The sequence below is a fragment of the Hemiscyllium ocellatum genome, chromosome 47 (assembly GCF_020745735.1).
Source record: "Hemiscyllium ocellatum isolate sHemOce1 chromosome 47, sHemOce1.pat.X.cur, whole genome shotgun sequence".
In the NCBI taxonomy this organism is placed as follows: domain Eukaryota; kingdom Metazoa; phylum Chordata; class Chondrichthyes; order Orectolobiformes; family Hemiscylliidae; genus Hemiscyllium; species Hemiscyllium ocellatum.
Genome location: NC_083447.1, coordinates 16,686,986 through 16,712,654, shown reverse-complemented (window position 1 = coordinate 16,712,654; position 25,669 = coordinate 16,686,986). Strand labels below are relative to the sequence as shown.

The 25,669-nt window shown below is 39.1% G+C and overlaps 1 protein-coding gene across 9 annotated transcripts in view; it reads right to left on the bottom strand.

Annotated features, from left to right (window-relative positions):
* The window catches only part of LOC132836584 (ryanodine receptor 1-like), a 402,705-nt gene that overhangs the window by 246,091 nt on the left and 130,945 nt on the right, over nt 1–25,669 (bottom strand). For all 9 annotated transcript variants that reach the window (XM_060855950.1, XM_060855954.1, XM_060855953.1 and 6 more), the window contains exons 18-31: nt 25,093–25,334; nt 22,845–23,037; nt 18,651–18,867; nt 16,569–16,673; nt 15,731–15,834; nt 15,550–15,633; nt 12,789–12,948; nt 11,430–11,577; nt 10,208–10,413; nt 9,349–9,523; nt 8,228–8,436; nt 4,927–5,288; nt 3,509–3,635; nt 1,419–1,579 (exon numbers count right to left, since the gene is read on the bottom strand). In XM_060855950.1, coding sequence (XP_060711933.1) covers nt 1,419–1,579; nt 3,509–3,635; nt 4,927–5,288; nt 8,228–8,436; nt 9,349–9,523; nt 10,208–10,413; nt 11,430–11,577; nt 12,789–12,948; nt 15,550–15,633; nt 15,731–15,834; nt 16,569–16,673; nt 18,651–18,867; nt 22,845–23,037; nt 25,093–25,334 — 2,493 coding nt within the window. The remainder of the gene's footprint in view (nt 1–1,418; nt 1,580–3,508; nt 3,636–4,926; nt 5,289–8,227; nt 8,437–9,348; nt 9,524–10,207; nt 10,414–11,429; nt 11,578–12,788; nt 12,949–15,549; nt 15,634–15,730; nt 15,835–16,568; nt 16,674–18,650; nt 18,868–22,844; nt 23,038–25,092; nt 25,335–25,669) is intronic.

Genomic DNA, 25,669 nt, shown 5'->3' with positions numbered 1-25,669 from the left:
AATACTTGCCTGGCCAGTGATGTTCCCATCCCTTGAAGGAATAATAAATAAAAATTTGTCACTCCTTCACTGTCACTGAGTCAAAACTCCTGGAGTTCCCTCCCTACAGGCATTGTGTGTCAATGTACCGAACGTGGACTGCAGCAATTCAAGAAGGCAGCTCACTGCTACATTCTCAAGGGCAACTAGGATGGGCAATAAATGCTGGCCAGCCAGCGACAACCATGTCTCATGAATGAACACAAAAAAATGTGCCAGGGTTCTATGTTCTATTCGAGCGTCTTTCCATTCTTCATCATCTAAAACATACTCCAGCAAGTCCACTCTCCCTCAAATGTTCATCTCATTCCCAATTAAGTGCACCTACATTATTTGTTTCAACCATTCCCTGAGGTACTGAGTTCCACATTCTCACCATTGTTTGGATAAAGAGTTTTCTTCAAAATTCTTTAATGGATTTCTTGGTGCTTGTAATATAGTAATGGCCTTCAAAGGGAACATCACTGTCAAAACTTCAATTTTAAAGATTTCTTTTTAAAGACTCCTCAGTCTTTTTCTTTCCAAGAGAGAAAAGACCCAGTCTGTTAATCCTTTCGAGATACGTAGACCCAAGCATTTCAACTATCATCTGATGTAAATCAGCACATCATCATCTCCACTTCTTCCATATCCTTTTTATTATATGGGGTCAAATACTGCAACATCGATTATATGCTCAAAACAGATTGTTGCAGTAAAATTCCATAATTCCACTGGAACAGTCTATCAGAAAGATCCAGTTGCATAACACTTGCCTGAAAAGAACTATTTTCTAATCAGGTGTTGCACCTTCACACATTATTTAGGTTTCACAATTGGAATAATAAGAAATGATAAGACATGTTTTATAATGATTCTCATTATTGTTCTATTCTTTTTTTATAATCTAGATCTTTTGTTAGTTTAATTATCCCATTATGAACTCTATTTCCTCAATACGTAGCTCTCAAATTTGGTTAAATAGTCTTCTTGGAGTTACTTTTTTTAACATTATATTTTTTCCACCTCTTTGTCTACTTCAAAAATAACAGGCAAATATTTTATCACATCTTAATTTATTCAGACATTTGATATTTAACTGGCTATATTTTCACATCATATCTCACTTGTATCATTAATTTAGTGCAGTGAGACCATTAGTCCAAGTGAATGATATCAAAAAACTTCAGTACAAAGTACGCTAATAAAATAGATATTATAGGAAACAATTTTAGACAATAATTGTAACATTTCCATGTTATTAAACATGAGACTTGTTCAAATCAGTTATTGAGTAGGGGTGGGACTAAAAGACATTAAAATTTAAGTCACGAAGAGAAAAGTGCTTGACAGTTTAAAATGAGTTGAATTATAAAAACTGAATATATTAACCTAGATACCTGTCATGGACTTTGCCTTGGTCATCTCCTACTGAGGCAGTTACTGTGCGAACTTTAGTTAGATCAAAGTTGCCATCGTGTTGATGAAAGTCAGGGGTTACCCAACCAACCCACACTCCTCCTGGTTCCTGTCCAGCAAATATTCTCACAGAATAGTAATACTATCAAAAGAAAGTATCAAAATTAGAAACAAGAAATACATTAGGATTTGTCTGGGGTATTTGTTATTACATAGGTGAGGCATTAGCATAGGAGTCAGCTATTACGAGGGGGCATAGCTTTAAATTAAGGGGTGGTAGATATAGGACAGATGTTAGGGGTAGATTCTTTACTCACCGAGTCGTGAGTTCATGGAATGCCCTGCCAGTAGCAGTGGTGGACTCTCCCTCTTTATGGGCATTTAAACAGGCATTGGATAGGCATATGGAGGAAAGTGGGCTGGTGTAGTTTAGGTGGGCTTGGATCAGCGCAACATCGAGGGCCGAAGGGCCTGTACTGCACTGTATTTTTCTAAGTTCTATGCATTGAATGACCTACTGTACTGTATAGGTTGATGTACTGGACAAGCAACTGTACTCAGTTTGCACCAGTCATTCAACTAAATTCAATAAATCGAGCACTGTCTAATATCTTTCACAGATACCTTTATAGATTTTTGTTTAAATCAACCTGTTTAGATATTTTCTGACACGTCTCTGGGTTAGGTGGGACCTGAATCCAGGAACTCTGGCTCAGAGGTAGGGACACTACCACTGCATCACAAGATCATTCAAATTCAACACGTGACAGTTCTGTAAACCTATGCGGTGGTAAATTGTCACAAAATGGTTTACTGCCACTTGCTCTTGCAGAGCAACTCAATGCAGCAAACAGACACTGTCTACATCCCAAACTAAAACAGCTAGAATTTCCAGGCCCACTTTTGCTCTCAAAATTTAGATGACTTTCACTTTGACGTGGGAACACACTATTCAAGCATACTGGCAATTCAAAAAGGGGGAGTTTGAAAAATACCAGTACCACATCGGACAGGGAAAGGTTTCAAGAGATCATAAATTGATTAATGGAATAGAGTGGACAACTTTTTATGCATTTAATATGGCAAAATTATACATTTAGAAGAAGAGACAGTGATATGTAATATTTATTTACTAGAAGGATGCTGAACAGTGTGTGGAAAACAAAAATCAAAAAGGAGCAAAAAGCGCAAATAGATAGAATGGTTAAAAATGACATTGGCATTTTGGGATTCAAAAATCCAAACAAAGCACAGGAACAAAAAGGCATTGATAAAATTTATTCAAAACAATATACAGAAGAATCTCAAATATCTGAAGGACATGGGCAGAGAGTATTTTGTTTGGTTAATCGAATTTGGGATAATCAAATGCCGGATAACATTCTTTATCCAAGCATCGAGGCCTTGCGATCTTGCTAGATAATCCGATATTCGGATAATCGAATGCCAGATAATCGAGGTTCCTCTGTAAGTAGCTCCAGTTAAAGTTCTAAGTACAAGTTAGGCACCACATTGTAGAAAGGGCCTTAAAGTCACAGAATGAATTCACCAATCTGAAAACTTTAAAAAATCTTTAGCTTACGTTAAAATTTTCTTTAGTATTTGAAATCTCAAGTGACATTTATTTAAATTATGTCCACACTCACGTGGAAAAGTAAATAGCAACTATTTTGATTGAACAGATAATTTTGCTGACACCGTAATCTGAGCGATCGGAAATAATATCATGTCCTTTAGATGGCACAGGGAATTGTTCAGGGAGACGACATTGCAACTTACAAAGGGAAACATGGGCAAGCATTTGTGTAAAAAAAGATACAGAGCTATAGAGACAGCACTGCAGAGGAATTAATATTGAATTGCTCTGTAAAGATGTCATAGTCATCTGATGTCATAAACAACTATTTGGGCATATTAACTAACTTTGTAAATAGATTACAATATCTGCTGTCTTGCTTACAAGTGATTTCTAACTTTATGAACTTTCATGCCTCAGTCAATAGCTTTGAATGAAATTGGTTTAGTTGTTTTTGCCATTTTGTAGCTGTTTTACTGTTTGCAGTTGATTTACCGTTGTTGTGTTCAAAATAATCTCAGGGTCATCCCTGTCATCAGGCACAACATCCTCTATCAGGCGAGGGACAGTTGGTATAACTGGAGGTGGAGCAATAAAGGCAGGTTTCTTTTTAAATAGGAACCTGAAATACACCAAACATGAATGAGTCAGACCATGAAGCAAATAATCAAACTTTAAACGCCAATCAACACTGGTAGTTAAAAATAAACTCTCTCTAAAAAATAACCTCTTCATCAATGCAAAAGAATCATAGCCAAATATCCTTTAAAGTGGTAAAAGCATTGGGGAAGAACTTTTGTATTCTAAAATACAACAAAAGACTTTGTTTAACCTTTTTGTTTTACAAGTTAGATCTTCTATTTAGTATGGAAATCTCAGAGGTCAAGTATCCCTGATTTATGGTGGACAGGGGAGTTCAGCATGATGAGCAGCTGGCAGAGATAGGCAGAAAAAAGTGGAGGTAAGCCATAAACAGATCAGTCCTGATCTTAGTGAATGTTAGAGTAGGCTTGAATGGCCAGATGGCTTCCTCTTGCTCTTAATTCTCATGATCTTAAGGTTTTTGCCAGATTGCTTCACGGTATCATCAACTGGTAGTAACACCGGTTCTCTGGCGCAGAAGTGTAGATCATCCAAAAGCTAAGGAAAAGAGACCTTATAAATGTGCACTCCAGCTCCAGGAAAATACATTTAGAAAGGTAGACCTTATCAGCATAGCTTCTATCTCAAACAAATTGGAAGGGCATTTCCCAGTCATTATTTTTTAAGATATAGTTGGCATCATGTGTTTCTGGTTAAAATTGGTACATATACATGCAATGGCACATGCGGCACATGTGAGTTTTAATGAGTTTTCAATGTGATTAATAAAATACATTTTGGAAGAGACTTCTGGCAAAGGTAAACGCACAGAGAATTAAGGAAATAGTGCAGATAAAAATAAGGCTAAAATATAGAATCAGGGTAGGGACAAAGATTCTCAGACTGGAATGATATAACATTCCACAGGTATGGTAAAGTCCATAAGACCATACGACTGCTCTCAGGTGAGGGGAGAGGTTGTGAAGAGGTGTCCTTCATGTAACCTCACTTGGTGCAGGAACTGAACCCTTGCTGTTGGCATTACTTGGCATCACAAACCAGTCATCCAGCTAACTGGGTGTGGAATAAGGAGCAACAAAACTGAAATTTGCTCATGGCATTAAATTGGGAAGCAATATGGCAAATTACGACAAAGACTTTGAAACTTATGGGCTTTTTTCTAGAATCATATCTAAAACATAACCTAAGCTTCTGGCCCCTGCAAACAACATAATTTTTTTAAAAATGTGCTGCCAGCAGGTAATGGTTCTAATGATCAGAATTTTCTCAGTAATCTTCTTGACCCACCCACAGAGCTCAGACATACAAACCTCGATTTCGTTTTACTTTTCTCAGAGGAGGAATCCTTATCATTTTCAGTCTTGGCCACCTCTTTGGGTGCTTCCTTAGGGACATCCTTTTCATTGGTCGGTGTTTCCGTTTGTGTCCGACTGGCTGACTTTTTCAGAACTTCAAATTCTGAGTCCACATCAATATCTTCAACTTCTTCCTCTGGGATTGTCATTCTGGTCAATGGTGTAGTGCCAGGGGTGCACTTGAATGTATCATGGAACTCAACGGGCAGGCTGAGGCGCAAGAACAGCATGTCAGTGTTGCTGTTCTGAGACCCAAATGTTTTATGAGAAACTTTCAAGCAAGGAGGGCTGTCAACTGTTCCATCAATTCTTGTAACCTGCAAAAACAAAAATCAGGATTCACTTTGTAAGACTGAATACTCCACAACCACAATCAAGGGAAGCAATATCACAATGCAATATAAGTACTGCTGAGAAAAGACATCATTTTGTCAAAGTTTACATTTTACACTCATCAGAACAATTTTTTAAGTAATCATGGGATGTGGGTGCCATTGGCTGGGCCAGCATTTGTTACTCATCCCTAGTTTCCTTTGAGGTGGTGGTGAGCTGTCATCTTTAACTGCTGCAGTCCATTTGAAGTAAATATATCCACACTATCATTATGAAGAGAATTTCAGGACTTTGATCTGGCAACAATGAAGAAACAACGATATATTTCCAAGTCAGGATAGTGTGGCTAGCTTGGAGAGGAATTTTCAGGGTGTGGTGTTGCCATGTATCTGCTCCCTTTGTCCTTCTAAATGGTAGTGGTTGTGGGTTTGGAAGGTTCTGTCAAAGATGCCTTGGTGAATTCCTGAAATGCATCCCACGGCTGCTAAGTGTTGTTTGTGGAAGAATGATTTTTGTGGATGTGGCGCTAATCAAATGAGCTGCTTTGTCCTAGATGGTTTCAAATTTTTTGAGTGTTGCAAAGACTGCACTCATCCAAGCAAGTAGGAAGTAATCCATTGCACTCTTGTCTTGTGCTGTGTAGATGATGCTTTGGAGTATCCGGAAGCGAGTCACTCACTGCAGTGTACACATATGCCCATTCTCCATGCCAATGCCTCTACCACGCCAGAATCCAGTTGTCATCCATTCAGCACTCTCTTCTCATACAACATTAAACGTAGTTTCTCCTTCACATTGAAATTTCTTGCAAATTTGTCTTGGTAAGTGCCAAATGAAAAGTTTGACAATTTTTTTCAGCAAAACTCAAATTGTGTACTCCCATACACCAAACTTGTCACTTGATATAATTAATTTTAATCAGCATTGCGGGCACGTTTCAAAAGAGAATGCTTGTTTTAAAATGAATTTCACATTTATTTAATGGATATTACCCAGTTCCAATAAGATTGATTAATCAGAACTTCCAGGATTATACCTACATATGGTCATATTTACTCCATAGAAAGTGTATAGAATCATTAGCCAAATCAAATCGGGGAAAAATAGCACTGCGAAAGTATCAGAGAAAGTTTGAACAAACTACACTGTGGAAATTACATAACAAGTTAAGCTATTTGATCCAATAAATCAGTTATTCTGTTAAGCCTTTCTCTTAATCCCCTGTGCCTACTGTTTTCCCATTTCTTTTATTTCCCTTACTTTCAACTGTATATCTAATCTATTCTTACTTCTATCACGGGTTCTGCTTCAATAACTACCTCTGTTACAGCATTTCAACACCTGTGTAAAAACAATTTTCTCTAATCGCCCTCTACTTTCATGAAAATGGCTTCAATTTTTCAAATTTGTTCTCATCCCAGGCGGCTTTAGAGAAAACTGCAAATAGAAAAGGCCGGAACCATTTATGTAGCATTTGTAAAGAGAGAAATGAGTGCAATATTTTAACCTAGCTGAACTGGTGGGAACATGACTGGTTTTAAACAGCCCTGAGAATGTCCTCCTCCCCCACTCCCAGAGAATAAACTCGCACAGCTGAAAATTAGCATTACGTTCACATTAGCCATTGATTAGAAATTTTAGTCTCCTGAAAGGTGGAATTGACAGATAACGCAGACATCTGGATTTCCCACAACTTTACAACAAGTATCTTCTTGCCCCCGAATACACCTCACTTGGAAGCTGGCCTGATGTCTCAGATGTTGGCTTGACTTTCAAATGGATTGGGAAGTACTTCAGAGCTGGCCACAGGACCAGGTAGGTCAAATTCCAGATCCAGGGCCATGGGGCAGTCAGTCTCCAACATAATTCACTCCAATTGGATTGTTTTCTGGACATCTATGGACCTTTATAATCCATGAGGTGAAGGTGTGTCTGTATTTGTGTGCACAGGGGTGGGAGAATTCCTAATTCCTAGCCTACAAACAGTGCCCATTGTATCAGCCTGTTCCTGCCCACCAAGCTCATTTCCTCCTACCACGTCTCTATCCTCTCTTCACTTATCCATACTCTGCCCACCTACATCTAAGATTCCTCTGATACACTTCACTATCCTGACAAATTCCAGTTCTCTGGCCCTAACTGTCTCCTGTTTACCATGGATGTCCATTCCCTCTACACCTTCATTCCCCATGAGCATGGTCTACAAGCTCTCGGCTTCTTCCTCAACCAGAGGCCTGAACACTCCCCATCCACTACCTCTGCTTGGCTGCAGCAGGCTAGAACAGGCTTCAAAAAGTGTTTGGACTTTTCCCCAGTCTGACTCTCCTACTTGCTGCCACATGCTCGCCCCCATTTTAACAATCCTCCCTTCAATCTCTCCACAGATACCATCCAATTTGTCATTTTTATTTTTCTTACTATTTATGCATGGGATGTGAACCACTGACAATGCCAGTATTTGGTGCCTACCCTAAATTGCCCTTTGAAAGCAGTTAAAAGGTCAATCACATTGCTGTGAGTTTGCAGTCACACTTACACCAGATATCCTTTCCTGAAGTAAAGGCCCATTAGAGAATCAGATGGAATTATTTCACGACAATTGATATTAGTTTTATCCATATCATCACTGGAAATAGCTTTCAATTCCAGAACTTTTTGAAAAGAATAATTGAATTCAAATTCTATTAGCTGCTGTTATGGGATTTGAACCAGTGTCAAATCAGCACAGTATTAGCCTCAGGCTCTGGATAGAATATCACCATTAAACCACTGTCTCCTTGATTATTCAATATTTTTCTGTAGGGTGAAGCTTGGAACTGCATTCAGTATTAGATGTCCAATAAAATTTTGATTACTGACTACGATTGAATCACTAGTAGTTTACACCACTCCTACACTTCACTATTTTTACTTTGAACCTTACCTCAACATGACTGTGATCAGTGGGAACTGGAACAAACTGAGGTAAACTTTTGCTGAACCACATTGTGATGGGTCGTTTCATATTTACAGCAAAGGGTTCAAAGCCTTCTTGCAAACCGCATATGGTGAAATATCTCAGGCTGCTAACGTCTTGGCCCAGGTTAATGCGTCCGACCTGAGAAAGGCCCAGGCTGCACACAGGAACAAATCCTGAAAAGGCATATCATGTCAAACACAACATGAAAATGAAACCGAAGACAAAATACTCAGGTTGGCACCAGGGAAATATCTATTTCCCTGTTGCCTCAGAAATTAAGTTCTGTATGGGAGGTCATGGTCAAACTTCCTGACACGTCATCTATTAGATTAGATTAGATTAGATTACTTACAGTGTGGAAACAGGCCCTTCGGCCCAACAAGTCCACACCAACCTGCCAAAGCACAACCCACCCAGACCCATTCCCCTACACCTAAACTACGGGCAATTTAGCATGACCAATTCACCTAACCTGCACATTTTTTTTGGATTGTGGGAGGAAACCCACGCAGACAAGGGGAGAATGTGCAAACTCCACACAGACAGTCGGCTCAGGCAGGAATTGAACTCGTGTCTCTGGCACTGTGAGGCAGCAGTGCTAACCACTGTGCCACCGTGCTGCCTACTAAGGGCCCATTAAGGCCCTTAAATAGTCAATTAATGACCACTTAAGGGCCTCATTAACTGTAGTCAGTTAAGTGAAGCTGAGACCATAAGTTACTGAATGGTAGAGCAGAAATGAAGGGCCTCTCCACTTCCTATGCTTGTAAATTAATGAGAATGTGACAGGAAAACCAAATAAAATCTTGAAAGTCAAAAGGTAGCCATCAAAAAAAAAATTCAACAGCAGCCCCCGAAACATATTGTTAACCCTTCTACAAAATGCATGTATGCCTAACAATGCAGATTGACGAGATACAATCTGTTACAGAAAGTTGTTAAATCTTTGTACATGCCATTGTAACTTATTACATCATCTAACTAAAACTAGATACACATAGTTGGGGGAACCCAGAGCCAAGCCATTCGTCATCTCTAGAGTAAATCCTTCTTGGCATCTTTCCAGTTCCCAGGCAAAAACTCACCATCGCCTATTTCGATGTCTTTGAAAGCCAACTCAGACCCAGAGTCTCTGATAAGCATCTCTCCATTAAGTGTGAACATGATGTTCATTTCATGTAGGTCAATCATGCAACCAACCACATCACCTGACTGCCACGTACGACCAAATGGTTCACTCCCTATATGCCAGCGCTGACCCTGCAGTATAAAACATTCACAAAGAGCAAAAGGAAAGTTAACACCACAGATGATGACTGGAGCTTGTGGCCAGCATGAAGTTTATTTGGATGCAATTTTCACAAACTACTAACAGATTAAATATGAACTGAAAATGACAAAATTAAACTTCATGGTTTATGGCAAGCGGAGATTTGCTGAATATTTTTCATTGCCCCAGCACAATGCCATCCTTGAGAGTATTAAAAGTAATGGCTATCTGCTAAAGCTTCTAGCTATCAATGATAATGCACATATACAAAAGGAAATTATAAAACTAATGTTTAGAGTAACTATCCCTATGCTTAACAAATATTTATTTTAAAATTCTTAAAATAATCAATGGCAGCCTTTACTGCAGATTACTTTGTTTTGTACACTACTACTTGAAAGATAAAGTTTAGGTCAAGGTCAAGCTGGATGGCTTAGCGAAGTATGAAATCCACCAGAGCTTGCACTTGCTCACTGTCCATTGATCATTTCTACACAAAGTATACCAATGAGATCTAGTCATCAAGTTTGGCTAAAGTGTTCTAAAATTTTTACTTTATATCGATCATCTCACATGAAGAGCAAGATGAGAGAGGGCGTTCACTGTCATGTAACTACACCATAGAGAGTAAGTAGCTAGTTTCAAGAGAATTGGAAAAAGAACGTAGAACAAACCTTAAATCCATTAAAAACAAAAGCAAGATCATCAGCTCCTAATGGTAGGTCAGGTCTACACTCGGGTCGTGCCCATCCTACTCTCATTTCTCCAATGGTCACAGCTTCAAACTCAAAGTACCATTTGCCACTTTTCACTGCATATGACTTCTCAGCACGGAATAGCCGAACCTTTTCATTCCGAGTTATACCTGGGACATGGGCAGCTAGCAGAACAAATCACAATCAGGACAATTAAAATTTTTTTTTTAAATGCAGCAGCACTTTAACATAATAAAAATTAGAAGTGTTAATTTTTTATACCCTACTATATATACAGTCAGTAATATTTACAAGGTTCCTGTGATTAATCCAATATTCCCAAAATTTGCTACATGCGCAAAGTGCTTTTCTCTACTTCCCTGCAAGGCAAAGGAAGGTGAATTAGGGGTGTGTGAATGAGGCCATTTGAAACTTCCATACCTTAGCAGAAGCATTTAACATAATGGCTATATGTGGGTTAGGTTAAAAGATAAGCTATAATATTTGAAGAAATTTCTATTTAGTATAGAAGTATAATAGATATAAAATGAATAATCGTGTAATTTGCAGAGAACTATTAAGACTGTTTATCTGGAACTCTCAGAAACAGAATTGCATAATGTGATCTCAAAACACCAATAAGTATCTGAAAATTTTGCAAAATCAGAATCTGATTAACGGTAACTGTAAAACAGGCCTTGATAATGAACAGCTAGTGTATTTTAATTCCATAAGAATTTGTAAACAAACACATTCATAATTTTTCTTCAATTTCACCAAAATGAGATTATGAACATATTTTATATTTGCCATCTTTTCTGTAACTAACTGACAGTTTTGGCAGCACCAAACAAGATTAATTTTCATATTACCCCACCTGTGCTGTGCACTAACTTGCCTCTGAACAAAAAAGGGTTTTCCAGCCGTTGACCAATAATATTGAAAAAGGAAGAAAAGTTTGTTATGGATTTCCACAGTTAATTTACGCAGAAGTTTACATCTAAGATTATTTGAATGAGTCAAGTACACCCATTTGTGAGAAGAAGTAAACTAAACAAAAATTGGACAGTTATTCAAGTACTGCTAATTTACGTTGGACAATGTATGACTGAATTTCCAATAGTCACTACAGCCTTGACCAATCAATTATTCATAGTAGATGATTATCAAACTGGGTGATTCAGGTTTTAAGTTTACATACTGGCTTCTTGATCTGGTGGCTCGATATTGTAGCCATAACCAATCAGGGTGCGGACAGCCTCGTTCAAACTGTCTCTGTTTGTTTTCTTTGTACGTTCATCCAGGAGGTTGTACGGTACAAGGCGAGGATTTCTCTTATTACCAATATCCTGGAAGCCAAAAGAAGTAAAATCATTTTGCTGAAAACGGGAAAGTTATTGGATCTAAATTTCATTTTCAACACAAGTGTCATTGCTGAATACTACAGCTCTCTCAGAATTGTATTATTCCATGCCTTAACACCAAATTAAAAACTAGTGTCAGTAAAAGGTTGCTACCCTCTCAGTAATTAAGTCATGATGTGGAAGTGCCAGTGTTGGAAATCACACAACACCAGGTTATAGTCAGCAAGGTTTATTTGGAAGCACTAGCTTTCGGAGTGCTGTTCCTTCATCAGGTAACTGTAGAGCAGGATCATAATTAAGTCAGGCTTCTCTGAGTTCAGGAATACTTGATCCACAGTGGTTAAAACAAAACCTTTGTTTAAACAGAGGTATGCAGTTGCCTTTGAAATGGTTTGTCTCCCGAGAGGAGACTGAAATCTGGTAAAGCCAGAACTCAACGGGATCAAACAGGATGAGGTTATGTTTGAAAGTTTTAGAATTATATTTCAACATGGGTTCACCAACTTGTTTGACTCAGAATTCCCTACAATGGACAGGAGAATCATCAGGATTAAGTAGACTGATGACTCTTCTTCTTCCGTAAGGGTATTTAAACTCTTCATAGTGGTGTTTACTTGTCACTAGTCAAAAAGTGTGGTGCTGGAAAAGCATAGCCGGTCAGGCAGAAGAGTCTCTTTATCACATTGCTGATGAAAAGCTTATGCTTGAAACATCGACTCTGCTCCTCGGATACTGCCTGACTGGCTGCACTTTTCCAGCACCACACATTTTGACCTGATCCCCAGCATCCTCTGTTCTCACTTTCTCCTACTTTCCTTATCTCTATTTGATGTTGCTGCTTAACAAGTTTTTGCAATGATCTATTCCATTGAGTATTAGAAGACAACTCATTGGCATTTTCTTGAATACTTGCTCAGTTCAAATCATTATCAAGTGAATCAATACAGAATAAAAGACAAAAACAATTTGTGGCAATGTTGAATTTCTCCCAATAACACAAGACAAACATGTGGATTTAATACATCAACACATGTTTGCCTCCAATAAAAAAAAGGAAAGGTCTGCTGCATTACATATTTTGAGGTTCAAGGAAATAGGGTGAAAGAATATCTAAATATTTTGAAATGTAATCATTCAATTACCCATACACTCTTAAGTTGTGAAATACATTTCTAGATCCTTTTACTGCCTTTTACCTGCAAAATACTGTATGTCCATCCTTGACGGATGCGGTCCCTTGCCCAGACGTTATGACCATTTTCAGCCAATTTGTCCACCAGAGTATTTTGAGCTGGAGTCAGTTTGACATGGGCAAGGTCAAGTGGAGCAGGCTTGTATCCATTTGACATCAGGTACCTTTTGGAAAAATGAAAGAGCCTTTAATTAAAAAATTAACTGATGCATTATGTGCATTATGATTTTTACAGGTACTGACTCTTATATTCACTATATATTTATACCGGCATAAAAGTAACAGAAATATTAACGAATGAAGTATACTGAATGTCTATATATTGGAAGTGGTAATTGATAGTTCAATCCTTAGCTAAAATCACTTACGCAGATTCAGTTTAAGAGATGGAAAGACAGTACATTTCCTTTCCTGAAAGTAGTTTCATGATCAAATTCTAACTGAGATACATCATTTTATATCAACTAAACATGCCTATGTAATCTAAGAGCCTGAAAAGTTAAAACAGCGATGGGTTCATAATAAACAGAGATGACAGCCTCCCTTCTTTTAAGACTATGCCTTGTGCTGTGGTGGTCAACTTTGTAAAGCATCATCTGATTTGACTCAGAAGCCTGCAGAGGAAGTGGGTGAGAAGATGCACAATTTGCTGGCCTCTTAATTTGCAGAGTTTCTTATTGGCCAACTCAGCTTTCCATTTTGCTCCCTTCTTCCTTTCCAAATAGTCAGCATTCAAAGCGCATTACCACCAGAGACTGTTTCCAAGTTTCACTGTCAACGTTAATGTCCACTATCTTCATGTCTCACTTTCAGGAGGCTTTGTGTTAGATGATTGGACAGTCAGGTGGTCATAACCCTGTGGCTGATCCACTATAAAGAAGCTCTTTGGGCAAACAGATTTTCTAGATCAGATGAATGTTGCCAAATCAGTGCAGAAAGTGTTATTTTAGCAATGGGTAAATCTGAGGAAAGCAAAATGTTCCTGGACCAATATGTTACTGATCTGGTCCTCCCTAAAGATGTCGAGGACATAATCAGAGAGAGCTAAAGGTGAAAACTGTTTCATTTATTCGCCTTCCTAACATATATTGTACAGGTCCCACCACTGTACTAGATCTGCACAGAGGACACAGATTTGGTGCAGATTCACAGTTTCATACTCTCAGGCAAGTAGCTACAGTTTAGCAAAATATTACTCAGCCTAAACAGAATAGCTGCTGCTTTTCCAATGTGTGCATTGACTTCAGTACCTAGTAACAGACTACTGGTGATTGTACAGCCTACATACATAAGACCTATCAACATTGTCAGAATCACATTGAAAATGTTGATGGCCCTGCATTTTGTCTTCCTAATGCTAATGGGCAAACTGAGTGCTTTACAGGTATCTTAGAGACTGTCCATTTGCCAAGGTGATCCTTGGTATGAAATGCTATTGTGGTATCGTCAGCATAGATCTTGATGAGGTTATGGCATACCTTTAGGTCTCAGACAAGCAAGGCTGAACAGTTTACTGTCAATTCTGATAAATAAGTAGACACTCTCTGTAGATGAACTGAAGGTCTACTACAACAGCAAAGAGACAAACATGCCAAAGACAATTGATGTTAGATCACAACCCTATTTGACCAAACTGTTGATCTTAAGTGGCTGAAAATATTATTCCATCACATTGGATGTTACCCAGCAAGTTGTAATGAAAAGCCACCAAATTGGTTGCGTCCTATAGCTACTCAATTTTCTCCAGTCACTTAAATAGAGTATCTTTGCTCACATGGTCAAATGCCTTGGTGATACTGACCAAAGCATTACACAGTGGTTTCCTGTGCTCATATCATTCCTCTTGCAGTGGCCAGACTAAGAAGATCATGTCATTGGAGGTATTCCCATGTGATTAATACAATTATGAGAGCACATTAATTAGTACAGCTTTGCAAAACCAATTTATTGATAACTTGTGACTTTTAAACACAAAGATTCTAGCCAACTATCAGATTTTCATGTTCACACTCAGCTCTGAGGAACATGTTAGTATCAGTTTTTCAGATCAAAAATCTTTTCTTTTCACTCCCATGGAGAATGAAGGCATTTACTATGAATCAGTTAGATCAGTTGGAGGACAAAGCAAAAAAGCTATCAGAACAAATCAATTTTTTGTTACTTTCCAGGCTTATTGGCCGCACATGTTTAAGAGGAACCAAATTTGTGGAAGTCACACTGTTAAATTACTACTTTTAGAGTCTTAAGCCTGCCTATCGCAAGAGTGGTTGCTGGGAGGATTGGCCCTCAACAAAAGGTTAAATCAGGGAACAGAGGAGAGGTAAAGAACTATCAAGGGGAGAAGTTTGCACAGGGAAGGGGTAGATTTGATATGTCTGGAATATAAAGCTAGTTTCAGTAACATGACCACGATCACTGAAAGTTTTAAAAACTCATCTGTTTCATTAACAGCTTTTAGGAAAAAAGTGCAGCTATCTTTATCCAATCTGGCTGACTGTTATTCCAGGCCCATAACAATGTAGTTGACTCCTATTTGCCCTCGGAAACTGCCAAGCAAACCACTCTGCCAACATCCCACGAAAGAATAAATTAAACAAAAGACAAAGTGTGTACAAATATCCCGTAATACATCACAGACTACCAAAGGAAATATTTCTTACTTCATGTGGACACATCAGGTCACTCTCTGGCTCATCACATTTAATGCAAACCATCTATACATAACTTATTAATACTTAACAGTTTACGAAACAAACAAAACCTACGATTTGGCCAATTTAATTTTCTTCAGATTTTCTTCTGCCTTTTCATCAGCCATTCCAACATGGCAACCCAGCGCTAACAGTGTTCTGAGGAGAGATGTTTAAAGAAAATCAGATTTTTTAACATATGTCTAATAAGCTGGAGCAAGATCATGTCAGGTTAGCAGAATTAGATGGTACTTACTTCAGAGTTTCACCTGACATTTGTAAGTTGTAGTTTCTCTCAGCCTCGGGCAGTTTGTTAAACTCCACCAAACAAGGATGCAGTTTCTTGTTGTCATCTCGAATCTACAGATAAAGAAACACAATAATGAGTGGTCGCATGTTTCATTCCATTGTGAGAATGGAAAAATCTGCTGTAGCAGTACATTTTGAAATAAAAGGAACACACCCTGATGTGCTTCCAAATTTAAAACATGTAAACAATTAAGTGTTAACAAAGGCTTAATCATCTGGAGATAAAAATCCCTTGTTTCACTTTGGGTATAATATGATTCCACAATATTATTAAAATAATCATGAATAGAATCCAATCAAAATGCAATTTGGGTAGTGATGATGCTTTTTTTGGGCTGTTATTAAACTGTTTTATGACGCAGCAGGGTGCTACAATTCCTTTCTGCCTGAATTCCAGAGGCAGGATTTGGTAACCATCTTTAAAGAGTTGAATAAGAAGTTGTTGAAAGCTGCTTTTCTGTTACAGCATCGTACCTGATCAAAATTTTAAGGATTTTTCTTCATCTCTCTTATTTATCCTGATGGTTTAATTGATTACAACAAGTAACAGAAATTCGGTCGCATAAGAAACTTTTAAATCAGGCCATGTCACCTCAGTCTGGGCTCAAGGCTCATCTTTTTCCAGAAAATTATTGGCCAACAAGTCAGTCAATAATTTTCAGTTTCCCCTGAGAAGATACTGTTCTAGCAGTTTACTTCCAGGAATACTTACTTGGACATTAACACTTTTAGTACATAGTTAGTTCTTACAGTTGAGACATTATAATTAACAAGACTTTTCTTACTGTTCCATACGTCCAACCCAATTCAATCTTTGTCAAAGACCAAAGTTCATGGATATTTTCAGCTAATTTCTCTCGTATCCTTTCCAGGTGAGGCGGTAGGACAATCTAGATTAAAAAGGAGAAAAGGAATGCTTACTGAAATTAAGCCTTATTTTGATGACAGTTGAAACCACATTTCCTCAATATAACTACAAGAAGTTGACATGGAATTTAATTATTTCATAGAAAATATAAGCACAGTGATGTCAAATCATTAATTGTGGCAAGAACAGATGAAATATTATTTAGTTTTGCTAACTTCTCAGAATCACTAGCTTTAAATCAATAATGAGGAGCTACAGATATATGGCTAATCAACTTCTCTGGACTCAAGCAGATATAAAAACATACAAAATAAGGAAGCATTTGAATAGCAACTGCAGACCATTCTATCCCCTAGCTTCCAGGGCTTTTTGTTTACCAATGGCAAGAGACATCCATACCACACAGATGCCAGAAATGATTATATCCAACAAAAAAAAAGTCCAACTATCAATCCTTGACATTCAACAGCATCACAGTCATAATCTATGCCCCAAGGATGAAAATGAAGTTCTCTCCAGAGTGCCTCCCTACCCCCCAACCTCAACAATCAAAGTCCGGTATCTAACAATGTGGAGTTCCCTTCTTTCATAAAAATGAAGGGCTAGGGTGGTAATTCCATTCACTGGAAAACCTGGCCCAGAGTGTGAAGGAAAATGGATATAACCCCTTTTTTATTTACAAAGCTATGTTACAATTCTAGTGGAACCGGCGAACAGAACCACAAACAATTAAATGCTAGAACTGCATCACAAGGTTTACATTTTTCAAAGCAAATACAATTTATTGTATATCGAAATAATTTAATAATATAAGTACTGTTTGCTAAATATCATAGCTTATAAACTTAATTCTAATTTTAGCTCTTCCCCTATACCCAAAAAGTATTCGTCACTTACTCTGAGGTTAATTTGTTTTTTCCTGCGATCAGCTGAAGAAGTATATTACAACTGTCTGGAATTCACTCTGATTTCTCTTCAATGTTCCAGCTATTTGCCCAGTTACAAAATCACATGGGATTCCTTCCACTTAGCTTTTGGCTAAACAGTGCTCCAATTTCTTTACCAACCTTATGACTCAATTCCACAGCACCAAAATGGGCTTCCCTGGGACTCCTGCAGCTACAAACATCACAAAATACTGTGGTTTCCCACAGTTATATTTCCAAACTGCAACCAAACTAATTAAGCTCAGAATTCCAACTACAAGATGAACTGCCTTTTATTGAGAAGATTACTGTAGATTTCTTCTCATAGCTTCCAGCTAAACAAACTTTCCAGTCATTCTTCCACTTTTTAAAACTTTTTGTCTCATACTAAACACGAGTCTCACTTTCAAATCCTTCATAGACCACAGATCTAACATTTATTCCGTTTCAGATGTAGATCTGCTTTCTATCTCATGACTTCCAAGATGCTCCACGGCATATAAGACACAAAGCTGACAGTCTCTTAGCTACTTTTACCAAACCACCTTGCCTGCTGGATCTGCCATAACTGAATTCACAATAACTCAAAACCAACAATCTCACTAAGCTTCACCGATCCCCATGGAAATATGACACACAATCTATTGACAGATAGAAATAAAAATTAACAATCTTTCAATTTCAAAGCTTTCCTTCACTGTGGTTTAGCTAACAGTGCTTTCATTACTAAATTTTTTTGAAATACAATAAATTTTATTTGCTTTGAAAAATGTAAATCTTGTGATGCAGCATAACTTGTATCTTCTATTGGCATAATTGCAGACAGCGTGTCTCCAGTTCTTACTGCTTTCACCAATATTAAAATTTTAAATAATACGATACAATTTATAAAATATCATGACAGTATTTCAAGGGATCTACACATTATTGTCAAAGTGTGACTATTTTGAGGTTAAAGTAAGCAGCTTCAAGAATTAAGTTTTTCAAACCAGTGCACGCAAATTCAAAAGTTGGAGAAATGATGACAGCGATAGCATTTGAAAAACTGAAAGATAGATGTTTCATCAAATTACCTGGGCTGTATCCACAGGAGACGGGGCAAATGCAGTATGCGATAGTGACTGTGTGGGTCCCAGAAGATTTCGAATACCATTGAAGTCATGCTTGTACTCCTTAATGGGTTCAATTCGGATCCTTTCCTTTGGCAACAATGCTTCATAGCAAGGACAGTAACCAGGAGGAGGCAAGAACTTGAAATCTCCATGTCTACCACCCAACAAAAATCGGACCCTGCAAGCCAGCAAGAAGTGATGTAACAGCTCAAAGTTTGTGAGAAGATTTGTAGCTCGGGTGCTCGTTGTTGTGGTTCTGCTCGCCAAGCTGGGAATTTGTGTTGCAGACGTTTCGTCCCCTGTCTAGGTGACATCCTCAGTGCTTGGGAGCCTCCTATGAAGCACTTCTGTGAACTTTCCTCTGGCATTTATAGTGATTTGTCTCTGCCACTTCCGGTTGTCAGTTCCAGCTGTTCGCTGCAGTGGCCGGTATATTGGGTCCAGGTCGATGTGCTTATTGGTTGAATCTGTGGATGAGTGCCATGCCTCTAGGAATTCCCTGGCTGTTCTCTGTTTGGCTTGTCCTATAATAGTAGTGTTGTCCCAGTCGAACTCATGTTGCTTGCTGTCTGCGTGTGTGGCTACTAAGAATAGCTGGTCGTGTTGTTTCGTGGCTAGTTGGTGTTCATGGAAGCGGATCGTTAGCTGTCTTCCTGTTTGTCCTATGTAGTGTTTTGTGCAGTCCTTGCATGGGATTTTGTACTCTATATCGGTTTTGCTCTTGCTGGGTATCAGGTCCTTCGTTCTGGTGAGTTGTTGTTGGTTTGTGTGCTGTTATGAGTCCTAGTGATCGCAGTAGTCTGGCTGTCAGTTCGGAAATGCTCTTGATGTATGGTAGTGTGGCTAGTCCTTTGGGTTGCTGCATGTCCTCGTTCCGTTGTCTTTCCCTTAGGCATCTGTTGCACAGATATCCGTTTTTGGCGAATACATTGTATAGGTGTTCTTCTTCCTCTTTTTGCAGTGTGTTGTGGCCCTTTTGAACAGTGTCTTGATGCAACTTCTTTTGTGTGTGTTGGGGTGGTGGCTTTCGTAGTTCAGGACTTGGTCTGCGTGTGTGGCTTTCCTGTATACCTTTGTGGTGAATTCTCCGTTAGGTGTTCTCTGTACCATCACGTCTAGGAATGGGAGTTGGTTGTCCTTTTCTTCCTCTCTAGTGAATCGGATTCCTGTGAGTGCATGTTCTCTATTTCTGTGTTTTTAATGATAACAAAAGTGTCATCCACATATCTGACCCAGAGTTTGGGTTGAATGTGTGGTAAGACTGTTTGTTCTAATCTTTGCATTACTGTTTCTGCTATGAGTCCAGAAATGGGTAAGCCCATGGGGGGCTGTTGATTTGTTCATATATTTGGTTGTTGAATGTGAAGTGTGTTGTGAGGCACAGGTCCAGTAGTTTTGAGTATGCCATCTTTGTTGATAAGTTCCCGGTCTTGTTGTCTGTTCTGTATGTCCAGCAGGTTGGCTATTGTTTCTCTGGCTAGGGTTTTGTTGATAGAGGTGAACAGTGCCGTTACATCGAATGAGACCGTAGTTTCTTCCTTGTCAAACAGAGAACAGCCAGGGAATTCCTAGAAGCATGGCACTCATCCACAGATTCAATCAATAAGCACATCAACCTGGACCCAATATATCAACCACTGCAATGGAAGCTGGAACTGACAACCGGAAATGGCAGAGCCAAACCACTATAAATGCCGGAGAAAACATCACAGAAGTGCTTCTCAGGAGGCTCCCAAGCACTGAGGATGTCACCTAGACAGGGGACGAAACGTCTGCAACACAAATTCCCAGCTCAGCGAACAGAACCACAAAATATGTAACAGCTTTTAAAAAAAACTTACTGAGCAGATTGGAATAACCAACAGCAGCAAACCTAGTCTTGCTCCAAGCCTCTCACCCACACATCACTACTCCAACATTCCACAATCTACTCAATCATATTAGGAACATCACCCAAACAAATTGCACAACAGTCAAGACACTTTACTCGCTCTTGCAAGACAAATGGCATAAAATTGGAGCAAGTGAACGCTAATGAATAGCAGTAGGCCTATCCTGATTCAAATAGAGATGTCAGTGCTGCCATTATTGCAATAACCATTCCTGAGACCGTGACTGGAGGTAGGACAAAGGTGACAATATCCGCTTTTGTAACCCTCCCCCTTTCCGGTCCACAAACTTAAGCTTTCTTTTCCCCCCTTCAGATATTGTAGTGAAGACAGGCCATGAAGAGGATGATGACGAAGGTATAGTTCTATCAGTCTCAGATACTGGCATTACATATACCTTAGAACACAGGTTAGAAATGGACTACCACACAATAAGATACCTGGCATGAGTGTGCTGATGGGGCAAAAGTACAGGTGCCGGTTTATTGAGGTTGAGAATACATACAGAAGTTGCTCCACACGACTCAAATGAGGACTTTGCCAGGGGAGAGAAGGAGTCAGACTCAGGAGAACTTCGATGGTTTGATACAACCAAATGAGTGCACACTGGAAAATGTCCGTCAGAGAGCGTGCATTAAAAATCAAGGAATACGGAGGAGGTCGGTAGTTGATTTTGAGCTAAGAGTGCATATGTTCAAACTTGGCAATGGTGACCAACTCCATTGGCCCATTCATTGACCCAACACAGGAGCAGAAATGGATAGCTAATACCACAATTTCCATTGCAGCACAAACAGAAACCACCCATTGCCTGAGTACTACAATAAAAACTCAGATTGGCATGATTTAATTCACCCTTAGTGCCAAATCCATTTTTATGGTCAGGTCTCATTAACATTTTGCCAGAAGGCGGGAAGCGAATAATGAGGAATCAAGGTCAGCCCTCTGGCTCAGGTGGAAACAGAAGATGAACTTTCAGTGTAGCGACCTGGAGTAGCAACAGCCTCAGCTAGTTTTGTGGAGTTTGCAGAATCAGTCCTGCTCTTTTGAGCTTACAAAAATAAAGTTGCCTATGTCCTTCTCTCACAGGAATATCAGCTGATCCTGGATAGAAAATGCAAACCTCCAGCTGGCATTCTGACCAGGTGACGTGAGTATGGTACAACAAATGTGCAAAAGCTTCCTAAATCCAATTCTGATTTTCCATCCATAATACTTAGTGGGTGTTTAAATACAATGAACATACAAGTTATTTTTGAAATATTTTAAAAATGCATTGTATTTATGTAGCACCATTCACAACTTCAGAATGTCTCAAAACACTTTACAGCCATTGAGGCAGCATTAAAATGCTATCATTGCAATATAAGGTACATGAGTGCTACTTTGCACAAGATGCTACAATGTGATAACCATGTGATAACCAATATTTATCCCTCAAGGTTGAGGGATAAATATTGAAGTCCACTTTTCTTTTGACATAATATTGTGGGATTCATTATATCCATCTGGGACGGGAACTGGGATGGTTGGGGGGGGGGTAATCTCAATTTCAATGCCCATCCAAAAGACTGCACCTGAAGTGCACTGAAGCATCAACTCACATTTTGTGCTCCCACCTCTAAAGTGGGGTTTCAATCCACAATCTTTGGTTCAACAGCTATTGCAAATGGCATTAGAAAAGTTTTTTTTTGGAGGAGGGGAAGAATCATTTTATTCATGATTATTGGACTGAATTTTAAGATTCTGTCCTGCAGTTCCATTTATTTGATGAAAGGTACTGCAGTTAAAAGAGAGAGGTAGTGTACACTTTCCTAAACTTCATGGGGTACAGTTTGTAGCATTAAAACATAAAAACAAATACATTAACTTGATAGGCAAACAGTAAATATATATAGTCCAATTAAAAATGGGCAGATTCAAACGATGACATGGATCTGGACTGAAACACAATATGACAGCATTTGAAAAAAAAACCCTCCAATTTATTCCAGCAAGCAGTGCTTTTTAAAATTAGAATTTGTGATTAAAATCAGAATATTTAAACAATTAGATAACATGAATTTCAAAGCAATGGTATCTTATAAATATCTTCCAAACAGGAAGCTGAAGATTTTGTACTCAAATGTATTTAAGTTTTTCGAAAGTTACAGCAGGAAAAATACATTGAGATGGCAGGAAAAAGAATATTTCTTCTTAGTCTTAAAACGTAAAGTGGATAAAATAGTACAAAAACACAACAGATGAGCCATGTAAAAGCACTCACCTAACTCCTGCAGAAAAGCTAACCACAGGAAAGAAGAGGCCATCAACGTTAAAGTTTTCAAACATGCCTTGCACGGGATGGCCATTAATTCGAAAAGAGATACTGGGGACACTCAAATCAAGACAGCAGCTAACTACATCATCAGCAGCAAGACTGTGTGCATCGGGTGAAGCAACTGTCTTGGCAATATGTCCTGTATACACAAATAAAAGAAAATAAAATTTGTTGTTTTCAAACACTCCAACACATCTTTTGCAGATAATTCACAGACTAAAGGTGAATATTTTCCAACTGTACTATAAAAATACTAAGCAGCATAGATAAAAATTGACTGAATGATAAGTAATAGTGAGTAGTGGAGAACAGACTGGAGGCAGGTAGAGTTGTGTTCCCCAGGGACCAGTGTTAGAACCACTGCTTGTCTTGATTGATACTAATGATGTAGACTTGGATGTACAAGCCACAACTTCCAAAGTTGAGGATAGAATCCATGCAGTGTGGAAGCAGGCCATTCGGCCCATCAAGTCCACACTAACCCTCTGAAGAGCATCCCACCCAGACCCACACTCTATCCTCTCCCTGTAACCATAAGACCATAAGACATAGGAGTGGAAGCAAGGCCATTCTGCCCATCAAGTCCACTCCGCCATTTAACCACGGCTGATGGGCATTTCAACTCCACTTACCAGCATTCTCCCCGTAGCCCTTAACTCCTTGTGACATCAAGAATTTATCAAGCTCGGCCTTGAAGCCATTTAGCGTCCCAACCTCCACTGCACTCCGCGGCAATGAATTCCACAGGCCTACCACTCTCTGTCTGAAGAAATGTCTCCGCATTTCTGTTCTGAATTTACTCTCTCTAATTCTAAGGCTGTGTCCATGGGTCCTAATCTCCTCGCCTAACGGAAACAATTTTTTAGCGTCCGCCCTTTGCAAGCGATGTATTATCTTGTAAGTTTCTATTAGATCTCCCCTTAAACTTCTAAACTCCAATGAATACAATCCCAGGATCCTCAGCCATTCCTCATATGTTAGACCTGCCATTCCAGGGATCATCCGTGTGAATCTATGCTGGACAAGCTCCAGTGCCAGTATGTCACTCCTGAGGTGTGGGGCCCAAAACTGGACACAGTACTCCAAATGGGGCCTAGCCAGAGCTTTATAAAGGCTCAGTAGCACATCGCTGCTTTTATATTCCAACCCTTGAGATAAATGACAACATTGCATTCGCTTTCTTAATCACGGATTCAACCTGCATGTTTACCTTTAGAGAATCCTCGACTAGCACTCCCAGATCCCTTTGTACTGTGGCTTTATGAATTTTCTCACCGTTTAGAAAGTAGTCCGTGCTTGTATTCTTTTTTCCAAAGTGCAAGACCTCACATTTGTTCACATTGAATTTCATCAGCCATTTCCTGGACCACTCTCCTAAACTGTCTAGATCCTTCTAGATCCTTCTGCAGCCTCCCCACTTCCTCAGTACTACCTGCCTGTCCACCTAACTTCATATCATCGGCAAACTTCGGTAGAATGTTCCCAGTCCCTTCATCCAGATCATTAATATATAACACTGCATTTCCCATGGCTAACCCATCTAGCCTGCACATTATAGCAAATTTAGCATGGCCAATCCACCTAATCTGCATGTCTTTGATAGAAAGGAAACCAGAACACCTGGAGGAAATGCATGCAGATATGGGGAGAATGTGCAAACTCCACACAAACAATTGCCTGAGGCTGAAATCGAACCTGGGTCCCTGGCACTGTGAGGAGCAATGTTAACCACAGTACCTCCATGCCAGGATCAGGCATGGCAGGAGCAGAGAAGGGGGCAGTTGAGAAACTGATTGCAGAAGGAGAGATTGGGACATTGGTTCTCTGCGTACCTCCTCCCTCAATGATTGTAAGCAGAAAGCAGGTGGGTGGTAAAGGAACAGCCATGGGGTGGATAGCAAGGGAGCTGAACATACACAAATATTATCCAAAGTTTGTGAGAAGATTTATAGCTCGAGTGCTCGTTATTGTGGTTCTGTTCGCCGAGCTGGAAATTTGTGTTGCCGAGGACGAAACATTTGCAACACAAATTCCCAGCTCGGCGAACAGAACCACAACAACAAATATTATCCATTCTAAACATTAACAAACCATCATGACACATTTTAAATGGGGGAGTAAGAGTGTCACACTTAGGAACAGCAGTTTTATCAATAATGAATAACAGAACCTTAGGAACAGAAGAATCACTGACCTGACCACAGATGAAGTCCATCAAAACCATAAGAATACAAATCATCTCCAACTCCATTACTTCCCCAGCCCTCACCTCCTCCTGGGTAAGGGCTGTAACCCTCTGTTAAGGCCCAGCCCACTCGCAAATGAACAGGCTGTGGCATTAAAAATGGATCAACATAATCCACCATCAGTTCAAAGTACCACTTCTTGTATTGTGTAGAACCTTCACATATACCCACAAAGATATTAGGTCTCATGCTGTAAATTTAAAACAAAGATTGAAAAGATTTAACTATAGTTGATGACTGGAATGTAATTTGACAACTTTCAAATGCAAGATGAGCTAAAGCAAAAAAGAAAACTGCTTTACTTTTCCAGAAATATAAATATTTTCTATGTTAATGTCCTCTAGTGAGGAATTATCTTCTCTCGAAGGGCTACAAACCTGATTTACATTTTTCTCCAAAATGCAATCTCACTTCCAAAATTACAATGCCACTAACTTAATACATTCAGTGTCTTGAAGCCAAGCAATAAAGATATTGTGGCTTCAAAAAATACACCAGGAATATTGACTTAAGCAGTTTAGCAAT